The sequence below is a fragment of the Sus scrofa genome, chromosome 2 (assembly GCF_054392235.1).
Source record: "Sus scrofa isolate SSC_HxYL_T2T_F1_AM1 chromosome 2, Sscrofa_HxYL_maternal_Yorkshire_Landrace_v2.0, whole genome shotgun sequence".
Classification (NCBI taxonomy): domain Eukaryota; kingdom Metazoa; phylum Chordata; class Mammalia; order Artiodactyla; family Suidae; genus Sus; species Sus scrofa.
The window spans coordinates 68,971,327-68,994,427 of NC_139384.1; the positions used below are offsets into that span (position 1 = coordinate 68,971,327).

Below are 23,101 nucleotides of genomic sequence, written 5' to 3' on the forward strand. Positions count from 1 at the left end.
CAGGGCCGGAGTTCCCATTGTGGCTCAGCATGTTAAGAACCCGACTAGAATCCATGAGGATGTGGGTCCGATCTCTCACCTTGCTCAGTGGGTTAAGGATCCAGGGTTAGAATTGCCGTCGTGGCTCAGTGGTTAACGAATCCAACTAGGAACCATGAGGTTGCGGGTTTCATCCCTGGCCTTGTTCAGTGGGTTAATGATCCTGCATTGCTGTGGCTGTGGTGTAGGCCGGAAGCTACAGCACCTATTCCACCCCTAGCCTGGGAACCTCCATATGCCAGAGATGCAGTCCCCCAAAAAAGACAAAAGACAAAACAAAAAACCGAAAAAACAAAAACTGCATCCTTAAGAATATTAGTCAGGATCTTAACCTGCTGAGCCACAACAGCAACTCCCCAAGACTCTATCACAATCTTTTTTTCTTTTGCTTTTCAGGTGCACCAGAGGCATATGGAAGTTCCCAGGCTAGGGGTCAAATTGGAGCTGTAGCCACCGGCCTGCGCCACAGCCACAGCAACGCCAGATCTGAGCCGTATCTACTACTACACCACAGCTCATGGCAATGCCAGATCCTCAACCCACTGAACCACTCCAGGGATCGAACCTGTGTCTTCATGGATACTAGTCGGATTCGTTCCCACTGCACCACAATGGGAACTCCAAAAAACTTCACATTTTGAGTTTCTGGGGAGCAATGAGTTTTGGTGGGACCCTGTCATACTTAGCACAGTGCTCTAATGGCCAGGTGAGCAGGGGATGCTTCCCTGGAAGCCATGGGAGCCATGGCAATTGTCTGGGTAGAGATGGGTACGGTCAGCTCTCAGAGTCACAGAAACCGCAGGGGCTGGCGCAGGGACAGTGTAGATCCAGGCAAGGCCCAGGTACAAAGGGCAGTGAGGAGGGGATGCTTCAGGAGAGAGTCAGGAGGGGAGAAGAGCTGTGTGTCCAGGAGGGCAGTATAACGCACCCTAGGCTGGGATTAACCACCATGCTCTGATGCTTTAAATACGCAAGTTTATTCTTTGCAGGCTTGAGGCAAGGGATACAGAGACCCACACTCAGACTGAGGAGATCTGAGGCAATGACCAGAATGCTTTTCCAGAGAGACCAGAACATCGAGAGTCCCTTTATTCGATGTGGACGAAGCCCCTGGCACATGAGCTAGCCGGGCCCATCTGACCCTGAACACCAGTGACATGTTGTCAATGGAGCCTCAGCATCATGCAGCACCAGGCCTATCCCTACCCCGACCCAACTCCCTGTGTGACCTCAGGCAACCTCGCTGAGCCTCAGTTTCTTCCTCTGTGAAGTGGGTTCATGGTCCTTAATAAATGAGATGCATAAAGTGTCTAGACGCTGAAGATGTTATTTCTCCTTCTTCCTCCCCTCCTGTCCCCAAGATCAGAGCATGTGTGATGTCTGTCCCTCCACAGGGAGGAAAACAGGGAGGGGATGAAGGAAGGAGAGCTGCTCTCCATGAGTCTCTGGTTGGCTTTGTGACCTTGGCCAAGTCAATGCCCCTTTCCAGGCCTCAGCATCCACCTGTAAAGTGGGTATAGGGGTTGGGCCTCAGGACCTCCAAAATCATTGCTAAGATTCAGATCCCCCCCCCGCCCCCCCGCCCAGGGAAGAGCTGGGATATTTCTCAGACCCCAAGGTGGAGCCTGGGGTTTCCCCATGTTGTCCAGAGAGGATCTAACAACTTCATACTGTAGTTAGAGAAAAGTCTGGCCTTGTTTTAGGAGAGGGGGCAGGGTGCAGCATCTAAGATTAGGGGCTAGAAGCAGGAGGCTGCATTATATGACCTTCTGGAGGTGGGGCTTCACCTCTTCCGGTAAGGTGGGGACACACAGTCTCAAACCCATTTGCATATGATGTGGTCCAGCCAGGGGCCTGGGATTGGCCCCTCTGAGGGCCCTAACCCTAACCCTAACCCTAACCCCTAACCCTGTGGCCTGGGGCCTGGGATTGGCCCCCCCTGAGGTTCCATCCCAGGTGGTCCATCCCCGCTTAGAGGTCCGTCTCACGCAGGTCATGACCTTTGTCATGTTCACTGCCTGGGGTCTTGGAGCTGGCTCCATTCACCTCCTTCTGCCCCAGAAAGAGCAGATGGTCCTCATTAGTGGACAGGAAGTCAGGAGGCTTCTTGATTGCCAAAGGCAATTCCTCAGCACCCTGCTAGGGGAGAAGAGAAGAAAGATCTTGTCAGAGATCTCACTTCGGCTGTGTCAGCTCAGATGGCTTCCAGTTGGGGATGGAGGGTCTGGAAGGACAGAAACTGAGCAGAGTTGCACAATATCCCCTTGTCCAGTGCATAGGCCAGTCCTGTCCCTTCTGCCTCCACAACCCCCACCCACTTCTCTCCCCCACGTCCATGTCACCTACGGTCCAGGCCATCTGCTTCCATGGATGCCTGCCCCCTCCTCTCTCTGACTCTGCCTACCCTCCTTCAAGAAAATAAATATTTTGGGAGTTCCCGTTGTGGTGCAGTGGAAACAAATCAAACTAGTATTTGTGAGGATGCAGGTTTGATCCCTGGACTTTCTCATTGGGCTAAGGATCCAGCGTTGCCGTGAGCTGTGCTCTAAGTTGCAGACACGGCTTGGATTTGGCGTTGCTGTGGCTGTGGTGTAGGCCAGCAGCTGTAGCTCTGATTCGACCCCTAGCCTGGGAACCTCCATATGCCATGGGTAAGGCCCTTAAAAAAAAAAAAAAAGAGAGAGAGAGAGAGAGAGAGAGCGCAAATAAATATTTAGAAGTTCCTGTTGTGTGTGGCTCAGCAAGTTAAGGACCTGCTCTTGTTTCCGTGAGGATGTGGGTTCGATTCCTGGCCCTGCTCAGTGGGTTAAGGATCCAGTGTTGCCACAAGCTATAGGCCACAGATGCAGCTCAGATCCAGTGTTGCCATGACTGTGGTGTAGGCCAGCAGCTGCAGCTCCAATTGGACCCCTAGTCCAGGTACTTCCATATGCTTCAGTTGTGGCTGTTAAAAAAAAAATTAACTAAATAAATAAAAAAATACATATTTCCCTTCAGCAGCTGGAGGGAGCTTTACAAAAATTTGGTCAGTTGGAGTTCCCTGGTGGCACAGTGGGTTAAGGATCTGGCAATGTCACTGCTGTGGCTTGGGTCACTGCTGTGGCACAGGTTTGACCCCTGGCCAGGAACTTCTGCATGCTGTGGGCACAGCCAAGTAAAATAAATAAAATAAAATAAACACTTCAGTCAAATTCCTTCTCCACTAGCCCACCTGCTGTCAAGCCTGTTTTGGCCTCAGGGCATTTGCACCTGCTGGTCCCTCCACCAAGAACGCCCTTCCTTCAGATTTCCCTGTGGCTGGCTCCTCAACTTGGACTCGACTAATGTCATTCTCCCAAGAGGCCACCCGCATTGCAGCATGCTGTTTTATTTTGTTCCTACTATTCGGCACCTCCTAAGATCCTATTCCTGTCTCAGTTTAGCTTTCTTCTAGACAGTGGACTCAGACACCAGCCCAGAGCAGGGCTGGGTACACAGCCAGTGCTTAATAAATAAAGGAATGAAACAGGGCATCCGAAGCAGGAGCAGGCCTGGATCAGACCCCTCCAGGGAGAGTTGTTTCCTAAACTCAGAGCATTCACATAGAAACCATAAGACTGTGGCCAAGGTTGGTCTACCTTCTGTCGTGTTTCTTATGTAAGATTTTGTCTAAGGTGACTCACTTTTGAATTAAGTAATTTTACTTTGGGGAGAGATTTTATATCAATAACAAAAGGCCAACCAGTTTCACTTGCCACAGGTTGGAAATCATTGTAAAAACAGATACAGTGAGGAGTTCCCGTTGTGGTGCAGCAGAAATGAATCTGACTGGGAACCATGAGGCTGCGGGTTCGATCCCTGGCCTCGCTCAGTGGGTTAAGGATCCAGCATTGCCGAGAGCTGTGGAATAGCTCACAGATATGGTTCTGACCTCGAGCTGCTGTGGCTGTGGTGTAGGCTGGCAGCTGTAACTCTGATTGGACCCCTAGCCTGGGAACGTCCATATGCCGCTGGTGCAGCCCTAAAAAGCAAAACAAAACAAAACAACAACAAAAACACCAGATACAATGAAAACGGATAGTATGAAAGTTTGCTCAGTCTTTGTTAAAGGGGGTATAGAAAGTGCTGAAGATGTGTCAGCTAACTAAGCCTTTCCACTGGAAGTAAGGAGAAGTTGAGAAAGACAAAGACAGTGACCCATCCTGTCACTTCCCTGAGTGGGGGCCACACTGAAGAGCACCTGAAGCTACTTCTTCACTGCCCCTCCCCCTCCTCTGGGAGCCTAGCCCTAGACTGACCTTCATCAGGCTGTCATCCAGGGCAGCCACTTCTTCCTTGGGGGCCACCGATGCCGTCTGCCGTGTGAGGTCCCACCACAGCAGACCGGGACCCAGGGCACTGCGCTTGGTGGGGCCTGAGGGGGCAGAGAGAAAATGAGGTCATTGAGTGAGGGGTGGTGGGAACTGAAGACCAGGACCTGGGAGGGGAAGGGAGAGCTATGATGGTTTCCAGTCCTAGATCTGATAGTGACCTACTGGGAACACTAGCAAGTCTCTGCCCCTCTCTGGGCATCAGTTTTCTCATCTGTGCAACAGTGAGGGGTTGCAACAGAACGATAGTGGATGGCCAGGAGGGTCCACCACATGGTTCCATCTGCTGCTATGTCCCCACATCTAGAAATACTGCCCGACAGAAAAGGACAGAATGTCAAGTCTGAGACTCAGGAAGTGAGACCAGGAACTGCTATCACGGTCAATGTCTCCTGAGCTCTTTCCACTTCTCCATGGGATTTAGAATTCCCAGAGGGGCGCCGAGTCACCAAGGCTTTGAGACGGTATTTCAGCACCAAGGACAGCGTCTCAGGGCCTCATCCCCACATCCTCTGGCAAGGAGTTTATCTGCTGGGAGCCAGAGAGGAACTAGACAGGTGGGTAAGGGATGCCTCAGTTTCTGCCTCTGCAAAATAGGAAACAAGTCCCACGAGGCGCAGGGTGGTCCTGAAGGTGGTGGAGCATTATAGAGTGCTGATGTGTCCAGCCCACAGTGGCCACTCGGCTGACAAAAGTGTCCTTCCTCCCCACCCTGCCTGGTGGGTCCTAAAGCCAGAGGGATGGACAAAGTGACCTCCAAGAAGGCTACACGCCCTCCTTACCAGTCAGGCAGCTGATGAGGGCTCCACATAGTATGGTGCTCAGGGTGCCCAGGGCACCATAATAGAGATAGGAAATGGCGTAGAAGCTTGCAGCTAAGATGGGTTGTTCAGGGTCCGTTTCAAGGCTAGGGGTGGGAGAGATGATCACGAGTTCAAAATCCACCCCTCTGAAGTTCCCGTGGTGGCGCAGTGGTTAACAAATCCGACTAGGAACCAGGAGGTTGCGGGTTCGATCCCTGGCCTTGCTCAGTGGGTTAAGGATCCGGTGTTGCCGTGAGCTGTGGTGTAGGTTGCAGATGTGGCTCAGATCCCGAGTTGCTGTGGCTCTGGCGTAGGCTGGCGCTACAGCTCCGATTTGACCCCTAGCCTGGGAACCTCCACATGCCACAGGAGCGGCCCTAGAAAAGGCAAAAAGACAAAAAAAAAAAAAAAAATATCCACTCCTCATCCATTCGCTTCCTCCTGCCACTCCCATGGCCCAGCTCAGTCCTTCATGATTGCTCACCCACACAGTATGTAGTAGCCAATGCTCCTTCCTGTCTGCTCTCCCACCCACACCCTCAGGCATTCCCACACACAAGCAGAGGGAACATTACTAAAATGTAACTCAGGAGTTCCCACTGTGGCACAAAGGGATTGATGGCATCTCGGGAGCACTGGGATGCGGGTTCGATCCCCGGCCCAGCACAGTGGGTTGAGGATCTGGTGCTGCCGCAGCAGTGGCTTAGGTTGCAACGGCACCTCAGATCTGATCCCTGGCCTGGGAACTCCATATGCTTTAGGGAGGCCAATAAAGTAAAATAAAACAAAATAAAATAAATAAAATGTAACTCAGACCACTATAGCTCATCACCCTCCATGGATCCCCATTGCCCTCAGAATTAAACCAAATTAAACTCTATGAAGATAACCTAAGTATGAATCTTTATAACCTTGGATTTGGCAATGGTTTCTTAGATATGACACCTGAAGCACAATTTTTTAAAAAATTGAAGGATAGTTGGAGTTCCTGTTGTGGCACAATGGGTTAAGGATGCAGCATTGCTGCATCTATGGTGTGGGTCTCAGCTCTGGCTGGGGTTCAGTCCCTGGCCGAGGAACTTCCATATGCTGTAGGTGCAGCCAAAAAAGAAAAAAAAAAAAAGTGAAGTATTGTTAATTGTTAGTTTTTGGTTTACAGCACAGAGATATACATGTGTATGTATGTGTATGTGTATGTATATACATACATATATTATTTTTAAGGTTCTTTTCCATTATAGGTTATAATAAGATATTGAATATAGTTCCCTGAGCTATATGTAAGGACCTCGTTATCTATTTTATATACAGTTATGTGAATCTTTTAATCCCAAACTCCTAATTTATTCCCCTTTGGTAACTATAAGTTTGTTTTCTATGTCTGTGAGTCTGTTTCTATTTTGTAAAGAAGTTCATTTATAAAATACTTTAAGATTTCACATATAAGTGGCATCATATGATATTTTTCTTTCTCTGTCTGATTTCACTTCACTTAGTATGATAATCTCTAGGTCCATCCATATTGCTGCAAATGGCAATACACATTCTTTTTTATAGATGAGTAATATTCATATATAAATATATATACCATATCTTCTTTATCCATTCATCTGTCGATGGCCATTTAGGTTGCTTCCACACATCTTGGTTATTGTAAATAGTGCTGCCATGAACACTGGGGTACACGTATCTTTTCAAATAAGAGTTTTCCCTGAATATACGCTCAGGAGTGGGATTGCCGGATCATACAGCGACTCTCTTTTTAGTTTTTGGTGCTTTTCTTCCCCTTTCTTTTTAGGGCCACAGCTGCGGCATAGGGAGGTCCCCATGCTAGGGGTCCAATCAGAGCTACAGCTGCCGGCCACAGCCACAGCCACAGCAGTACCAGATCCGAGCTGCTTCTGAGACCTACGCCACAGCTTACGGGAATGCTGGATCCTTAACCCACTGAACTACAGGGATCGAACCTGCAACCTCATGGTTCCTAATCAGATTCGTTTCTGCTGTGCCACAACAGGAACTCCTACTTTTAGTTTTTAAAGGAACCTTCATACTGTTGTCCATAGGGGCTGCACCAATTGACATTCCTACCCACAGTGTAGGAGGGTTCCCTAAAAGCCCCCTTATTTATTTATTTATATTCTGTTTTTAGCCACACTGCCAGGGATTGACTCCAAGTCGCATCTGTGACCTATGCCACAGTTTTGGCAATGTGGATCCTTAACCCACTATGCCTGGGGCCGGGGATCAAACTGGAAATGCCACGGATCATTAAACCACCATGCCACAGTGGAAACCCCCTAAAGGACCCTTTTATTTATTTATTTATTTATTTTTGCCATTTCTTGGGCCGCTCCCGCGGCATATGGAGGTTCCCAGGCTAGGGGTCGAATTGGAGCTGTAGCCACCGGCCCACACCAGAGCCACAGCAATGCCGGATCCTTAACCCCACTGAGCAAGGCCAGGGATCGAACCCGAAACCTCCTGGTTCCTAGTCGGATTCGTTAACCACTGAGCCACAACGGGAACTCCTAAAGGACCCTTTTAAATGGCTAACTTTATCATCTGTAAATGACACCTCTGTTGAAAAAGAATCAGATTCTTCTTGTTGGACCTCATGTCCTATCCTTTCTCCCATTAAATCCACCCCAAGCTCACCATAGTTGGAGCGCACTGAACAGAACACTGGCCTCAGAACCTTTGCACTTTCTCTTCCATCATCTGGGAATGTCCTTCCCTCACCTCTTCCCACCTCTTCCCAAGTGCCACTCCTCCTTCTCAATAGGGACTCAAAAGTTTAAGAGGGGAAAAAAAAAAAAAAAAGAGAAAAGTTTAAGGGGTCCTGGGAGTTCCTGTCATGGCATGGAGGAAACGAATCCGACTAGGAACCAAGAGGTTGCGGGTTCCATCCCTGACCTCGCTCAGTGGGTTAAGGATCCAGCGTTGCCCTGAGCTGTGGTGTAGGTCACAGATGCAGCTCGAATCCCGAGTTGATGTGGCTGTGGCTGTGGCTGTGGCTGTGGCTGTGACTGTGGCTGCGGCATAGGCCAGCAGTTGTGGCTCTGATTTGACGCCCAGCCTGGGAACCTCCGTATGCCGCGCAGCCCTAAAGTAAAGCAAAAAAAAAAAAAAAGTTTAATGGGTCCCTCCCGGTGCACACTCTCTCTGGCTGAGCTTCCCTCTCAGACCCGCTGGCTCACCTGGAGGCCGTGCTGGAGGCGTTGACGGCAAGGACCGGGTCCTGGAGGCCAGAGGCGTTGGCTGTAGGCAGAGCGCAGCCGGCGGCCGACGACGGCAGGACCCCCATGGACTGCGCACTAGGCGGGTACAAAGAGGCGCCCACGGCCACCCACAGCGACAGCGCCAAGCCCGCCGCCAGCCCGGACAGGACGCCCTGGGGGCAGACCCAATGTCAGCTAGGGTCAGCAGAGGGCGCTGTTGAACCATGTGCACTCTCAGCCCCTCGCCTCGCCCTCCCCGCCCCCCCTTCCCCACCCCCCACCCCACCCCCCGGGCACTCACCGACGTATTGCAGGAGGGGAGGAACATTCCCAGAACAAAGGCTCCGAGGAGGGGGCCGCTGATGACTCCCATGACGGTGAATGAGCCCTGAGAGAGTGGGTGGGGGTGGGACTGAGGGCAGAGCCTTCCCACCTTTCCTGGCCTCAGTTTGCCCGCTGAGAAAGCGAGACGTGGGAAGTTCCAGTGTGGGCCTTGACACTCCTCTGTGCCCCAGTTTCCCTAAAGGGGAGGAGACTCCCTGTTTTGTTTCGTTTTGTTTTGTTGTCTTTTTGCCATTTCTAGGGCCGCTCCCTCGGCATATGGAGGTTCGAATCGGAGCTGTAGCCACCGGCCTACACCAGAGCCACAGCAAGGAGGGATCCCAGCTGCGTCTGAGACCTACACCATAGCTCACGGCAACGCCGCATCCTTAACCCACTGAGCAAGGGCAGGGATCAAACCGGCAGCTTCATGGTTCCTAGTCGGATTAGGTAACCACTGAGCCACGACGGGAACTCCGAGACTGCCTGCTCTTATCTCTCTCCCAAAGATGCTGATTCTCTCTCTCTCTCGTTTTCTTTTTACCACAGCACCCACAGTATATGGAAGTGTCCGGGCTAGGAGCTACAGCTTTTGGACTGAGCCACATCTGCGACCTACTCTGCCCACCAGATCCTTAACCCACTGAGCAGGGTCTTGGGTTGAACCTTCATCCTTGCAGACACAATATCGGGTTCTTAATGTGCTAAGCCACAATGGGAACTCCCTGAATCTCTCTCCCTCTCTCTCTTTTTTTCTTTTTTTCCTTCAGTCTTTGCACCCGAATATGGAGGGTCCCAGACTAGGGGTCGAATCAGAGCTGTAGCCACCAGCCTACGCCAGAGCCACAGCAACATGGAATCCAAGTCACATCTGCAACCTACACCACAGCTCACAGCAACGCCGGATCCTTAACCCACTGAGCGAGGCCAGGGATCCTACCCACGTCCTCATGGGTGCTAGTCGGGTTCACTAACTGCTGAGCCACAACTCGAACTCCTCTTTTTCTTCTTTTAGGGCCACTCTTGCAGCATATGGAAATCCCCAGGCTAGGAGTCAAATTGAAGCCACAGCTGCTGGCCTACGCCACAGCCACAGCAACACTGGATCCAAGCCGCATCTTCAACCTCGACTTATGCCACCGCTTGCAGCAACACTGGATCCTTAACCCACTGAACGAGGCCAGGGATCGAACCCGCATCCTCATGGACACTATGTCAGGTTCTTAACTCACTGAGTCACAGCGCAGAAACTCCCTGGTTCTCTCTCTTGACAAATTTGGTTCCACCTCCAGGCAGGGAGGAGGCCCTTCTTGCCCCCAGGCCACCACCTCCACCTCCCAGCTCCCCTGCATCCAGCCAGGTGACAGCAGGAAGTATCCTGCTGGTGGCATCAGTCAGAACTCAGTTCTGCTACTGACATGTATAACCTTCTCTGAGCCTCGGTTCAGCTTGGATGATGTCCCACATCTTGGGGAGACTGGGGTGGGATGGAGAGGCGGGGCTCACCTGGAGGACGCCGCCCCCCAGCAGGGAAGACAGAGCCGCCACCGTGAGACAGGCTGAGCCGTAGATGAGTGCTGTAGTGGATGAGGATGGTCCTGTCAGCAGGGAGAGGCTGCCTCACCCGCCCCCCACCAAGGTTCCCCCAACTCACAGAGCCCCTTGGAGATGATTACGAGTCTCCGTGGAGCCAGGTTTGGCAGCCGAGGTTTGATGAGGTCCTCCACAGTGACAGCAGCCATGGCATTGATGCTGGTGGATGCAGTGCTGGGCAGGAGGGCACAAAGCAGGGAGTGTCCTCAGGCCACAGCAAGGCACTGGCCACATCCATGCTGAGGGAGGCCCGCAGCCACCCACACCATCTGGCCTGCTAGGATCCCACCCAGCCCAAGGGCAGAGGTGTGGGTGACAGAATCCCTTAAGAGTGGAGGGTGTGGAGTTCCCGTCGTGGCGCAGTGGTTAACGAATCCGACTAGGAACCATGAGGTTGCGGGTTTGGTCCCTGCCCTTGCTCAGTGGGTTAATGATCCGGCGTTGCCGTGAGCTGTGGTGTAGGTTGCAGACGCGGCTCGGATCCCGCGTTGCTGTGGCTCTGGCGTAGGCCGTTGGCTACAGCTCCGATTCAACCCCTAGCCTGGGAACCTCCATATGCCTTGGGAGCGGCCCAAGAAATAGCAACAACAACAACAACAACGACAACAACAACAAAGACAAAAGACAAAAAAAAAAAAAAAAAGAGTGGAGGGTGTGTCCACCTGCCCACTCCCCCACAGACCTGAGGTACCCTCAAGGGATCAAGGACACCCGTGACCAAGGACACAAATGACACACGTTCTCAGTACAGAGCAATGATGGGGTCCAGAGAGCATCCACATAGGACTCTGGTCACAGCTGGAGCAGGGACGTGGCCAGAAGTCGTGGATTTGAAACCACCAGACTATGAAGCCCTTGAGGGCAGGAATGGGGGACCACTCGATGATAGCGGTGCCCCAGGATTTAGAATGGCAGTATCTGCCACATAATTGCTCAATAAACATTTGTGTGGGGGAGAAAGGACAGAGAGAAGGAAGGGAGAGGAGTCAGGTGTGGTCTTATCAGGTGATAAGAAGGTAAAGACCCTGGAGCTGGAGTCTTTTTGCCCCTGGTGTGCCCTCTGCTGGGGCCCACCCACTGGGGACTGAGCCATAGTGATAGATGTGCCCGAGACATTCCATCCCACAGGGGGATGGCTGGTAGGGACAAGGTGGCCCCAGGGGCTCAGATGTGGCCAGGTGAGCAAGCAGGGCCACTCACCTGAGGGTGCCGCTGTAGGCACAGGCCAGAAAGAGCCCAGGGACTCCAGGCAGGTCTTCAAAGATGTCCAGCACCAGCAGGGGCATGTACTGGGGGGAGTGGAGGGATCAATCTCTAGGATAGCAGCACTCCAAGGACAGGGGCTTCTGTCTGTCCTCATATTGCATGTCCCCAGCACCCGGTACAGACCAGGCTCACAGTGGGCACTTAGTGTGTGTTTGTTGATTGACTTTGTGATCCCAGGCAAAGAGCCCAGGGACCTGCATGAGGCAGGGTCTTGTGTCATCCCCATTTTCCTGATGAAGCCAGTGAGGCCAAGGAGGTGCAGTCCTTGCTTGAGGTTACAGAGGCAGCCCAGGATCTGACCACAGGAGAAGATCCAATGAGATGGTCTTGTAGCCTCTGCCAACTCTGAACGCCATGGTTAGAACTCCAGGCAGGGTGTGACCCAGGTCTGGGTCCTGGCCCTGGTGCTGCTCCTGAATTGCCTGCAGAACTCAGGCAAATGCTTTATCCCCAACCTCCTGCCTCAGTTTCCTTATCTGTAAATTGAGGGCCATGTCAGCCTTGGCCTCATCACTCCTTGAAGGATTCAATGGGAAACTAACTGCTTGTGAGGGGAACAGCGTAAGGCACAGAGTAGGCGCTTGAGACATGAGAGCTGGTCACTATCGTTAATGTCATCGTGTTAATGTCATGCCAGACCATGGTCCCACATCCTCCTTGGCATCCCTCAGGGAGTCTGCGACTCAAAATCTAAAATGCCTTTCCCTTTCTCCACACCCCCATGGCTTCCCACCATCACCTCCCAGGCTCATCTTCCTCACCTCTCCCAGATCCTCCTCTGAGCTGAGCTCCTTCCTGCCTCCGGACCTTTGCACATGCTGTCTCTCTGCTAGGAATGCCCTTCCACCCTTGCTCCCAGAGACTCCACACAGAGGTTGAGAGTAGGGGTGGGTAGATAGACTCACCTGGTCTGGGGCAGAGATATGCCCTGCCAGGAGAGGGTCACAGTCAACGTAGAGCGCGAACATGACAATACCACAGGCAGCAGCGCTGGACACGATTAGGAACAGGCCCACCTGGTTGATGAGCAGGGCCCTGAGGTGGAAGAGGGAAGAGGTGGCCTCAGGGCACGGAGCACACCTCAGAGCACACCTCAGAGGCACCCACGCTGCTCCTCTTAAATACTCACAACTTAGCTTGCTTCTCTGTGCGACAGGCCACGTAGCGCTGCACCTGTGCTTGGTTCACTCCATACATTGAGAGCCATACCAAGGTGCCACCCACGACAAAAGTCCAGAAGGTGTAGCGGCGCCTCGGGTCCAGATCAAAGCTGGATGAGGACGGGGCAAATCAGCCATGTGGGGATGCCACCCTGACTTCACCCTCCCACAGTACCCTAGATGGCCTTTCTGGAGCTTATGAGCCTTAAAGGGATATTTAGAATAGGTTTTGAAGTGTGACTAGGAGTCTGCCAAGTTAAAAATTCATTTGTTGGGAGTTCCCTGGTGGTTCAAGGGGTTAAAGATCCAGTGTTGTCACTGCTGGAACCCAGGAACTAGCCCAGGAACTTTCACATGCCCGGAGCCCAGCCAAAAAAAAAAAAAAAAAAAAATGTTTCTTTGTGTATTGAGTCATCTGTGTATGCAGTCAAAAAACATTTTTTCTGTGCCCAGCTGGTAACTCAGAGAACCTTCAGTCCCCAGTCTGGGCTAGGGGGTGGTGTGGTGCAGAAGTCTGGGCCAGATGGAAGAATGGGGGCTATGGGAGTACAGAGAGGGGAAGCCAGGGTTCTGTCTGTGGGGAGTCTGAGGAGGGAAGCAGGGAGGGCTTCTTGGAGCAGGAGGCATTGGCTGGCTTCTCCCAGGGCCGAGAGATACAACTCCGTCATTTTGCAGTATCCCCCTTGACATTGTCACTCACTCCATCAGGTTGATCCGGGAGTGGTTCTTGGCAAGCTCAAGCACACGTCCAGGCCCACCCACGAGCACAGTTCCGCGAGCCAGGACAACCCAGAAACCAGTCAGCATCACTAAGACCTGAAACACGTCAGTCCAGATCACAGCCTTCATGCCACCCTGCAAACAGAATGTGTGTGTAAGAGAGAGAGGGTCTCAGAGGGGGATTTGCCTAGGGCCTACAGGACAGGGCAGATGTAGGAGGGAGAAGAGGTCAGATGGGGGGCCTGGCTGGGGCCAACCTGGCCTGGCCTCCATCAGTGGCTGGGACCTCTCTGACTCAGTTTCCTCATCTGTGAAATGGGGTTAATAATAGTACCTTCCTCAGGGTATCATTGCAAGGACTAAATTAGTTAATACAAGAAGATTATTTGGGGAGTTCCCGTCGTGGCTCAGCAGTTAATGAATCCAACTAGTATCCATAAGGACAAAGGTTCGATCCCTGGCCTCGCTCAGTGGGTTAAGGATCCAGCGTTGCCATGAGCTGTGGTGTAGGTCACCATGAGCTGTGGAGAGGCTTGGACATGGCATTGCTGTGGCTGTGGTGTAGGCTGGCAGCTACAGCTCTGATTCGACCCCTAGCCTGGGAATCTCCATATGCTGCAGGTGCAGCCCTAAAAAAAAAAAAAATTGGAACAGCATCTGGCACATACAAGTGTTCAGGGAGTGATGGCTGACTCACCTATTATTGGCTGTTGTTTTTACCCATCCAGTCCCCTGTCTTTGCCTTCCCTTGGCAGCTCCTAGATTTTCCTTTGGAGGAGCCCCTTCCCCCCTCCCAAGACACGCAGGTGAGGCTAACCCTGCTTCCAGCTCCAAGAACAGCCAATGAGACCATCCCAGCTCCCCAAACTTCTTTGAATGGCTCATCCTTCACAGAATACCAGAACCAGCCAAAGAGAGTCCTCCTGGGACTTTAGCCAGATCATCCTGAAACAGCAACTCTCTTTCTGCTGGAAAGAAGCCCAAAGGGGTAGAAGCCTGGAGATAACGAGGCTCCTAGAGATGGGAGAGGGACCCAGAAGATGCTGTTGTAGTTCCTGGATCCAGCCATGTCTGAAGCTTGCTTATGCCTGGACTCTCAGCAATAAGCCCTTCAAATCATTTCTCATAATAAAGATGAGGAAACAGCCTCCGCCGGGACACAAGCTTCCTCTGGAGGAAGGGAAGGGAAGGAGTGATGGGCCTGCACAGGGTCTTCCCCACTCAGTGGGCATGGACAGCCCCTGCACCCCCACCCCCACCAGGGCTCCACCCAGGTGGGGTAGTGGTAGGGGACACTCACCACAGTAGTGTAGAAGGTGCAGATGATTCCAGTGGATAGGAGTGAAGCCCAGATATCCAGCCCCGTCACTGCAAGGAGAGTCCCATAAGGCCTCTGTGCAGGGTGTACACCTGGCCTCCACTGTCCTGGGCCCTCCTCTCTCCAGGAGGATTCTTCCCTCCGAAGTCTCTCCTAGGGCCTCCCCTCTCTCCTTCCCTGGTTCAGCCTCTAAGTCGTTGCCTCCTCCCTCTCACCCCCCTCCCCCCAGTCAAACCTTGGTTCAGGATGAGCGCGGGGGCGTAGATTACGACGCCAGTGTACAGCATCTGCACGTGGAGGGCAGGGGCCTGTGAGCCAGGCGGGGAGTGAGGGGTTGGGTGTGGGGGCGCCTGGGTAAAAAGGGCTTTAGGAGATACGGGTGGAGGGTAGTTGGGGTGTGTGACTGGGAACCGATGGGCGCGACCGCGTAGGGTCGGGGCAGGGTCAGGTGGGGCGTGTGAGAGAAGCCGGCGGGCCAAACGGGTAGATGGGTCTTCCAGGGGCGGGGCCAGAGGACCGGGGGCGGGGACTGGGCTGGGCCTTGCAGGATAGGGGCGGGCCCCACCAGGCGAGGTTGTAAGGGCTGTGGGCGGACCCGACCCAGACTGCACAAAGTTGGACCCTGGCGGGGGAGAGGGCGGGACCGAGGCCACTCACTGTAGCCACCAGGTACTGCAGGGTCCCGCAGAGCCGCACAGCGCGGCTGAAGCGCAGCTCCAGGTACTGCAAGAGGGAACCGAGGGCTTGTGGTCACGCGGACAGGTCCTACCCAAGAGGAGCCGGAGGCCTCTGGGGTCCTTCACCCGCCCCCTTGGTTTCTGCGCTGTCCACCCTCTAACCCGCAGGGTTTCCAGCCAAGTGCACACACTCCGACCTATCTGCACACACTTGTACACAAGCGCCATCCCCGCGCCTGTGCCCAGGAGGACTGAGCCATCAAAAGTGCACACATCGGCCCCGCCCACCCCCACTCAAGTCTGGTCGGCCCCCGCCACCGGCTGCTGCGGCTCGGAGTCAACTTTGGCAAGATAACAGTCAGTGCCTGCGGCCAACTGTGATGGGTGGCCTACCGTATACTGGTCAGTATTGTAATCACTTTGCCCACTGCCCTGGAGGGAAGTCCTGAAATCAGGCCACTTAGACTTTTAGGGAACCCGAGCTGGGAGGCAAAGTCTTGCGGGAGGTAGGAGGAAGCGGGGAAGTTGGGGTTGGAACCCGGAGCGGGCCGCCGGGCGAGCAGTCGGGTGTACGCAAGCCCACGCATGTGGAGAGCAGGGGTGCTCCTGTCCACACGTGAGCGCGCCCCTGGCCGGGCTGGCCCCTCCCTGAGCGGGTTTTCACCAAAGAAAACCAGGACGCCACCAGCTCCTCTTCCTCCTTCCGGCCCCTGGCCCCACTGCCTCAGGCTTCTTCCCAGAACCCTCCCTACTGGTCCGCCTGGTGGCTACCCTATGAAGACGCCGAGGAGCCCGCCTGCGGCTCCCTGCACAGCAATTCAAAGCTCAGGGCCTCCCCCTCCGCATCCCTTTATTCCCCACCAGGCAGGTCCTGCCTCAGGGTCTCTGCCCCGTACCTGGTAAGTGCTGGTGAGGCCCAGGCGGTAGAAAACTGGGAGGAAGAGTAGGGCAGTGAGCAGCGAGTTGAGCAGCTGTCCCAGGCACATCCAGAGGAACTTGAGGCCATAGCGGTAGGCCTCCGCTGGCACGCCTAGCACCTGTACCGCCGACATGAAGCTGGCGGACAGCGAGAGGCCGACGGGCACGGCCGTCAGGCGCCGGCCCCCGGTGAAGAAGTCCTCGGCGCTGCGCTGCCCACCCCGCGCCAGCCCAACCCACAGCCCGATGCCAGTGGACACCAGCAGCATGAGGGCGAAGACTCCGTAGTCCCAGGCTCCGAACGTGGCCCGCGCGCCTCCCTCGACGGTCGCCATGAGGGCCGGGTGCGGGGACAAGGCGCGTCCTGAGCCTTTCCAGCCACCTCGAGCTCCCGGGCTGAGGGAAGTTGGCAGCGGCCCAGAAGGCAGGACTGCGAGGAGGTGGGAGGATGCTCGGCCTCCGATGCGACACTGCGCGCCGGTTCCCCTTCGTCCCCTGCGGGCCGAGGTTCCCCGGGCAAGGAATCTGTGGATCCTCGACTGCCTCCCTGACTTTCCTCTCGGTCTTTGGCGTCTGTCTCTGCCGTCTGTCTGTCCGTCCACCTGGCCTCCACTTGGTCCGGCTGCCCCGTGCAGCTGCGTGTCCACTTCCCAGCCCTCTGTCTGTCCTCTCCCTGGGAGCCGCGCTCAGCTCTGACTGCTGGAGGTCTTGGCGGGGCTTAAACGCGCAGCTGGCTGCAGGGCTGCGGATTTATTGGGCTCCGGGTCGACGAAACTCCGCCCCCGCGTGTGGGGGCGGGAAGGACCCGCACCCTTTCCCTTCTGGACTGGGCCAGAGAGGCTGGGACAGGACACTTGGGTGGCTGCTGGGGGTGGGGGTGATGGATGCCCCCCTTGCTTCGCGTGGCCCTTTCCCCTGGCCATAAGCTTTTAAAGTCTCCCTGTGACAAGTGGGGAAACTGAGACTCAGAGTTGGCATGTCACTTACCCAGCACTACACAGCATTCAAATCCCCACTGTGCTTTTGTATCTTGACCTACAGGGGAGCTCGCTCACCCACGGGACTGGGGTTTACTTTCAAGGTTGCAGCGTCCCCAAAAGGAAACCTGCACTGCTTCAACCCCTCCCCCGACTGGCACCTTGACCCACTCCCTTTCTAGCAGGAGAACATCACCAAACGCTGTCCTTAGGTTAAGCTTAGTGGGAGGTAGTGGGGTTCTGAGCACATATATATCTGAAGTAGTCTTTGCTTCTTTCTGGGCCTCAATTCCCCATCTGTAAGTGGGGCTAACATATAGCCCTTGCCTCGGAGGAATAAATTCAACCCGCATAACACAGCCTGGCACAGAGTAAGTACCTCATTCATTCATTTCTTCCCTCATTTGTTGGTTCCTTCACCAAATATGCATTGAGAACCTACGCTGTGCCAGGCATTAAGTGTATGATGGAGGTCATGGAGGGGCTGTCACTGGCCATGAACTTGAATATATGGAGAGACATGAAAACCTGGGGAAGTAGTGTCTGGTCGGCCCCTAATGTTACAAATGAAGAGATCTGAGGTACAGGGGAAGGGAAAGTCCTTTGTGTGGGGTCATGCCATCAAGAAATGCAACACTGTCATCTTGGGACCCTTCGCTACTGGACCCTGAGGGACTTGGGCCTCCAGAGGCTCTGAGCTCTGAGTTCGAATCCTATCTCGCCCTGTGAATGCTGGGTTCTCTCCTCTATGAGCCGGGAGGGATCTAAGAATTCCTTGGGTTGAAGTTAGGGCTCCCTAACCGTCCCCAGCCTCTGACGCCCCCTGGTGGCCCCCTCTGGCAGACACGCACCTCCCAAGCTGGGTGCATCCTCCCCCCCAGGCATCCTCAGGAGTCACCGGGGACTGTCTCCTCTCTCCAACTCGTGGCACAGTGCAGGGCCAGCCAGATCCTTCCTGGAGCTGCGATAGCACGCCTCCACATGAGAATCTGCTGCTCACTGGCATGCATCTCCTGCCAGGAGGGTGGGGAGAACTTGGGAGTTTTTCCTCCTTCTAGTTCCCTGCTGCATCCTCCAGGAAAACGTGATGAGAAAGGGGAAATCCGGGTGGATTCCCTCAAAGCTGCGCCAATCAATGCAAATATATGCAAACTGATGTAAGCCAGGTAAAACTGGCCTTGTCTCCCCAGAGGGGTGCTCAGAGGGGTGATTGTCCCCTGCCAGCTCCCTGCTTCTCCTGCAGTGGTAGAAGAAGGGTCCAGGCTGCAGAATGACACCTGGGCTGAATCTCATGCATTAAGCACCTAGTATGTGCAGGGCCCCACTCCAGGTGCCGAGGACACAGCAGGATCCAGGTGAACCCACCCTGCCCACAGGCTCATGGCTCTGACCAAACCTGCAGATGAATACCCATTTCAGAAACTGATGCAGGAGTTCCCATTGTGGCTCAGCAGTTAACAAACCCAACTAGCATCCATGAGAATGCGGGTTTGATCCCTGGCCTCGCTCAGTGGGTTAAGGATCCGGTGTTACTGTGGGCTGTGGTGTAGGTCACAGATACCACTCAGATCTGGTGTGGCTGTGGCTGTGGTGTAGGCCAACAGCTACAGCTCTGATTGGACCCCTAGCCTGGGAACCTCCATATGCCGTGGGTGTGGCCCTCAACACACACACACACACACACACACACACACACACACACACACACACAAAGGAACTGATGGGATGATAAGAGAGAAGCAAGGTCAGCGATGCAGATGCTGGGGGAGCAGACTTTATGTGGGCCCTGCCAGTAGAGAATGAGCCAGCCAGGCTTGGAAGCATGGGGGAGCGGGTGTGTGTGGCCAGGGTGGTAGTTGTGGAGAAGCGAGGGCCCTCAGGTGGGAAGGAGCAGGGCAGGGAGGACCACAGTGGACCTTAAGCCTTGACAAGGGGTCTGGATTTTATTCTGAAGTTGCCCCAGGGGTGGGGGATGGCAATTGGATAGTGTGGAGCAAATGAAGGACTTAAGGTTCTGAAAAGCCCACTATGTCCAAGGCAGGGGTTGTCGGGTGGGGAGAAACAGGTGAATTCAGAACATGTTCTGGAATTCCTGGAAGGGAGTGGAGGCCCAGAGCTGGGAGCCCTGCAGGGTGGGTGGAGGAGGAAGAAGCATGGAGGAGAGGAGAGGTGGGGAGGGGAGGCAATCATGGCTTCCCGGACTGTATGACTCAGATCATGGGATGGGGAGGAGAGTAGGCAGGATCCAGGACCTTCTATCGATGGAGGGAGAGGAACAGAGCAATCCCTGAAGGCCCAGCAGCTGCAGTCTAAGCCGAAGGAGCAGCCATGTCTGGGAGCTGGGTGGGCGTCTGCTGCCCTCCTGCTGCCTGCTGCCTGGGCCACCCCATCGTTCCCACATCACCTTGGAGACACAGCAGGTCAGAGGCTGGATGTTGTGATCTTGCTCTAGCTCCAGCAGGACCCGCAGGGCATTTGTCCTTGAACATCTAACCTGTACTGTTTAAAAGCAAACCATTGTTACTTTTTCCTTTTTTTTTTTTTTCTTTGTCTTTTTGCCTTTTCTAGGGCTGCTCCTGCTGCATATGGAGGTTCCCAGGCTAGGGGTCGAATCTGAGCTGTAGCCGCCAGCCTACGCCAGAACCACAGCAACACCAGATCTGAGCCGCATCTGTGACCTATACCATAGGTCATGGCAACGCTGGATCCTTAACCCACTGAGCGAGGCCAGGGATTGAACCTGCATCCTCATGGATTCTAGTCAGGTTCTTAACCTACTGAACCACAATAGGAACCCTTATTACTATGGGTCGCTGTCATTGTCCATGATTCCAATCCTGAGGATTCTGATCCCATGATTCTCAGAGTCTCTCTGGGTTTCAGGTTCTGGTAAGGGTCTCCTGGGCTCCCACTCATCTTACCTTGCCTAGGCACCTGTCCTTGCTCCCTTGGTCCTAACTCAGGAGTGAGGTGCAGGGTGGGTCACAGTGGGGCGGCTCTTCCCTGGGGTTCCCAGCCCTGCCCAGGCTGTGACACTTGGCACCTGAACAATCCCAGGGGTGGGACCTGGGAGTGCCTCAGCTCCTGAGGAGGTGGGAGGGGTCTGCTGGGCCATGCGGGTTCCAGATTCCTGTCCTCATTGTCCTTGGGTTGGCTAAATGAGCCCAGTAGCATCTGTCCCTATGGGCCCCAGGTCAGCACAGCCAGTCCCGCCACACAGGCTCCATATGGAAGGGCCCATTTCTCCCCAGTTCTGAGCCTTTGCGCTAGTTGGTCCTCCAGGCACCCATCTGAATTCCCCCTTGGAGACTGAGGGCTCAGGTCCTTGCCTCTAGCCAGCGTCCCGATGGCTACTCTAAGTGGGGTTTGTGGGGAATTGCCCGGTGGATAGTTACATGGTAGGCGGCTGTCTATGGACAAAGTTATGAGAAGGTGAGTAGATGGGCAGTGGGACGAATAGGTGTATGTTAGCAGAGGCTTGCTCACTCATTGCTTGGTTCAAGGCCTCCCCAATGAGATTGAACACATCCCTCAACTGGTTGGGGCAGAGCCCTCCCAACTGGTTCCCAGGGTGTAACTTGGGTGAAGCCTCAGTGGAGCTTCAAGGTGGGGATGGGGGTGCATGGGGGAGCCTTGGTCTTCCACTCTCCTGGTGGTGCCTTCTCCCACCTGATACTTCTGGCCTCCCGACCTCTAGCTCATCTGAAGCCCCCCCACCCCAAGATCCAGGGGACTCCTATTTTACACAGGAAGAAACTGAGGCCTTGAGTGGGCAGTGAATTGCCCCAGACACAGGTATCAGGATCTACCTCCAAGCCATCAGGAGTGACAGCAGTTTCGGATCATAGCCTAAAAAGAACTGGTGGGAGTTCTCTTGCACAGTGGGTCAAGGATCTGGCACACTCACTGCAGTGGCTCCAGTCACTGCTATGGCACGTGTTTGATCCCACCCCAGGAACTTCCACTACCACGGGCATGGCCAAAAATTTAAAAATTACCAAAAAAAAAAAAGTTCATTTCTCATGTTCTAATCATGCAGACACAGGGTCAGATACCCAAGCTCTTTCTACCTTTTGCTCGTGTATGTAGCTTCCTCATAGTCACACGTGGCTGCTGGAGCACTGGCCATCATGCCTATATTCTAACCAGATGGAATTTCCTGGAAATGACACACATCAGTACTGCTAATATCATGTGGCCACCTCTAACTGAAAGGGAGGCTGGGAAACTTCCTTCTCAGTGGAATCTAGATATGGAGATTCCTATTACTGAGGAAGGAGAGAAGGAATATTTGGGGCAAGTAGGAGTTTCTGCTAGAAGCCACAAAGTTAAGGAAACTGACAAGGCAAACATCACAAAAAAAATTTAGCCACCCCTCCCATCCCCAAATACCTCAAACATTGAAAGATGTCCTGGAGTTCCCGTCGTGGCGCAGTGGTTAACGAATCCGACTAGGAACCATGAGGTTGCGGGTACAGTCCCTGCCCTTGCTCAGTGGGTTAACGATCTGGCGTTGCCGTGAGCTGTGGTGTAGGTTGCAGACGCGGCTCGGATCCCGCGTTGCTGTGGCTCTGGCGTAGGCCAGTGGCTACAGCTCCGATTCAACCCCTAGCCTGGGAACCTCCATATGCCGTGGGAGCGGCCCAAGAAATAGCAACAACAACAACAATAACAACAACAACAACAACAACAAAAAAAAAAAGACAAAAAAAAAAAAAGATATCAATATATAAAAAAAATAAAATAAAAAAAAAAGAAAGATGTCCTGAGGAGGTACTTGCAACATATATAGGGAAAATTTTTTTCCAGGCTTTTGCCCAACATACATGAGCTTTAAATAAAACCCGCCAGCAATCCTGTAGAGAAATGATTCAAGTTCTTGACTTTTTCTTCCATGTAAATGATTTTACTTCAGGGCAAAATCCCTCCTTCATAGGAAAAGCAAATCCAAATCCTAAGATGTGATTTTTTTCCCCCAGCCACCAGCTTGCTAACTCATGGTGTTGGAACAGCTAGAGGAAAACATGCACCCTTTTTTGGGCTTTTTAGGGCTGCACCCATAGCATGTGGAGGTTTCCAAACTAGGGGTCGAATCAGAGCTACAGCTGCTGGCCTACGCCACAGCCACAGCAACCTGGGATCCAAGCCGAAACTGCGACCTATACCAAAGCTCAGGGCAACTCCAGATCCTTAACCCACTGAAAGAGGACAGGGATCGAACCCACATCCTCATGATTCCTAGTGAGATTCGTTTCTGCTGAGCCGCAACCGGAACTCCTCCAACATGCCCCTCTTTATTAAATGCTGTGAATTGTACATGCACAGAAAGGCATTCCGGCAGTTAATATCAAAATCCAGCAATGTTAGATCCAGGACTTTTGTCATTACTCTGCATGGTACAGATACAGGTTAGAGAGTAGTCACTGGCCATTACTACCCTTTCCTGGGTCCCACAAAGACTTACTGAACTTCTGGGACACAGTGACCCATGTGGTTCCTGCCCTCAGTCTGGCCCATCAAGTCATATGAATAGATGAGGGCTTTACAACCTTGAGTGAGGCCCAGAAACAGTGAACTGTGGAGAGCAGTGTAGGCAAAATGCTCGGCAAGTGCAAAGACCCGGAGGTAGTGAAGATCCTCCCGTGTTGGGATTGGTAAAGGAGGCAGCAAGGACCCAGGACTTTCCTGTATGAATGGCTACCTGAGCCCTGTGCTGGGCACCTCTCCAAGAACAGGGGG

The 23,101-nt window shown here is 53.6% G+C and overlaps 1 protein-coding gene across 1 annotated transcript; it reads right to left on the bottom strand.

Moving 5' to 3' along the window:
- Window positions 1-997: 997 nt before the first annotated feature.
- On the bottom strand, window positions 998-16,932 carry SLC5A5 (solute carrier family 5 member 5; the record flags this gene model as incomplete). Its single annotated transcript, NM_214410.1, is given in 15 exon segments — window positions 998-2,178; window positions 4,317-4,432; window positions 5,171-5,295; window positions 8,392-8,585; window positions 8,714-8,800; window positions 10,240-10,310; window positions 10,388-10,500; window positions 11,527-11,615; window positions 12,498-12,627; window positions 12,722-12,862; window positions 13,453-13,607; window positions 14,773-14,840; window positions 15,026-15,077; window positions 15,448-15,513; window positions 16,364-16,932. Coding segments are annotated over 15 exon segments (1,932 nt in total). The 3' UTR covers window positions 998-2,010.
- Between the last annotated feature and the right edge of the window lie 6,169 nt (window positions 16,933-23,101).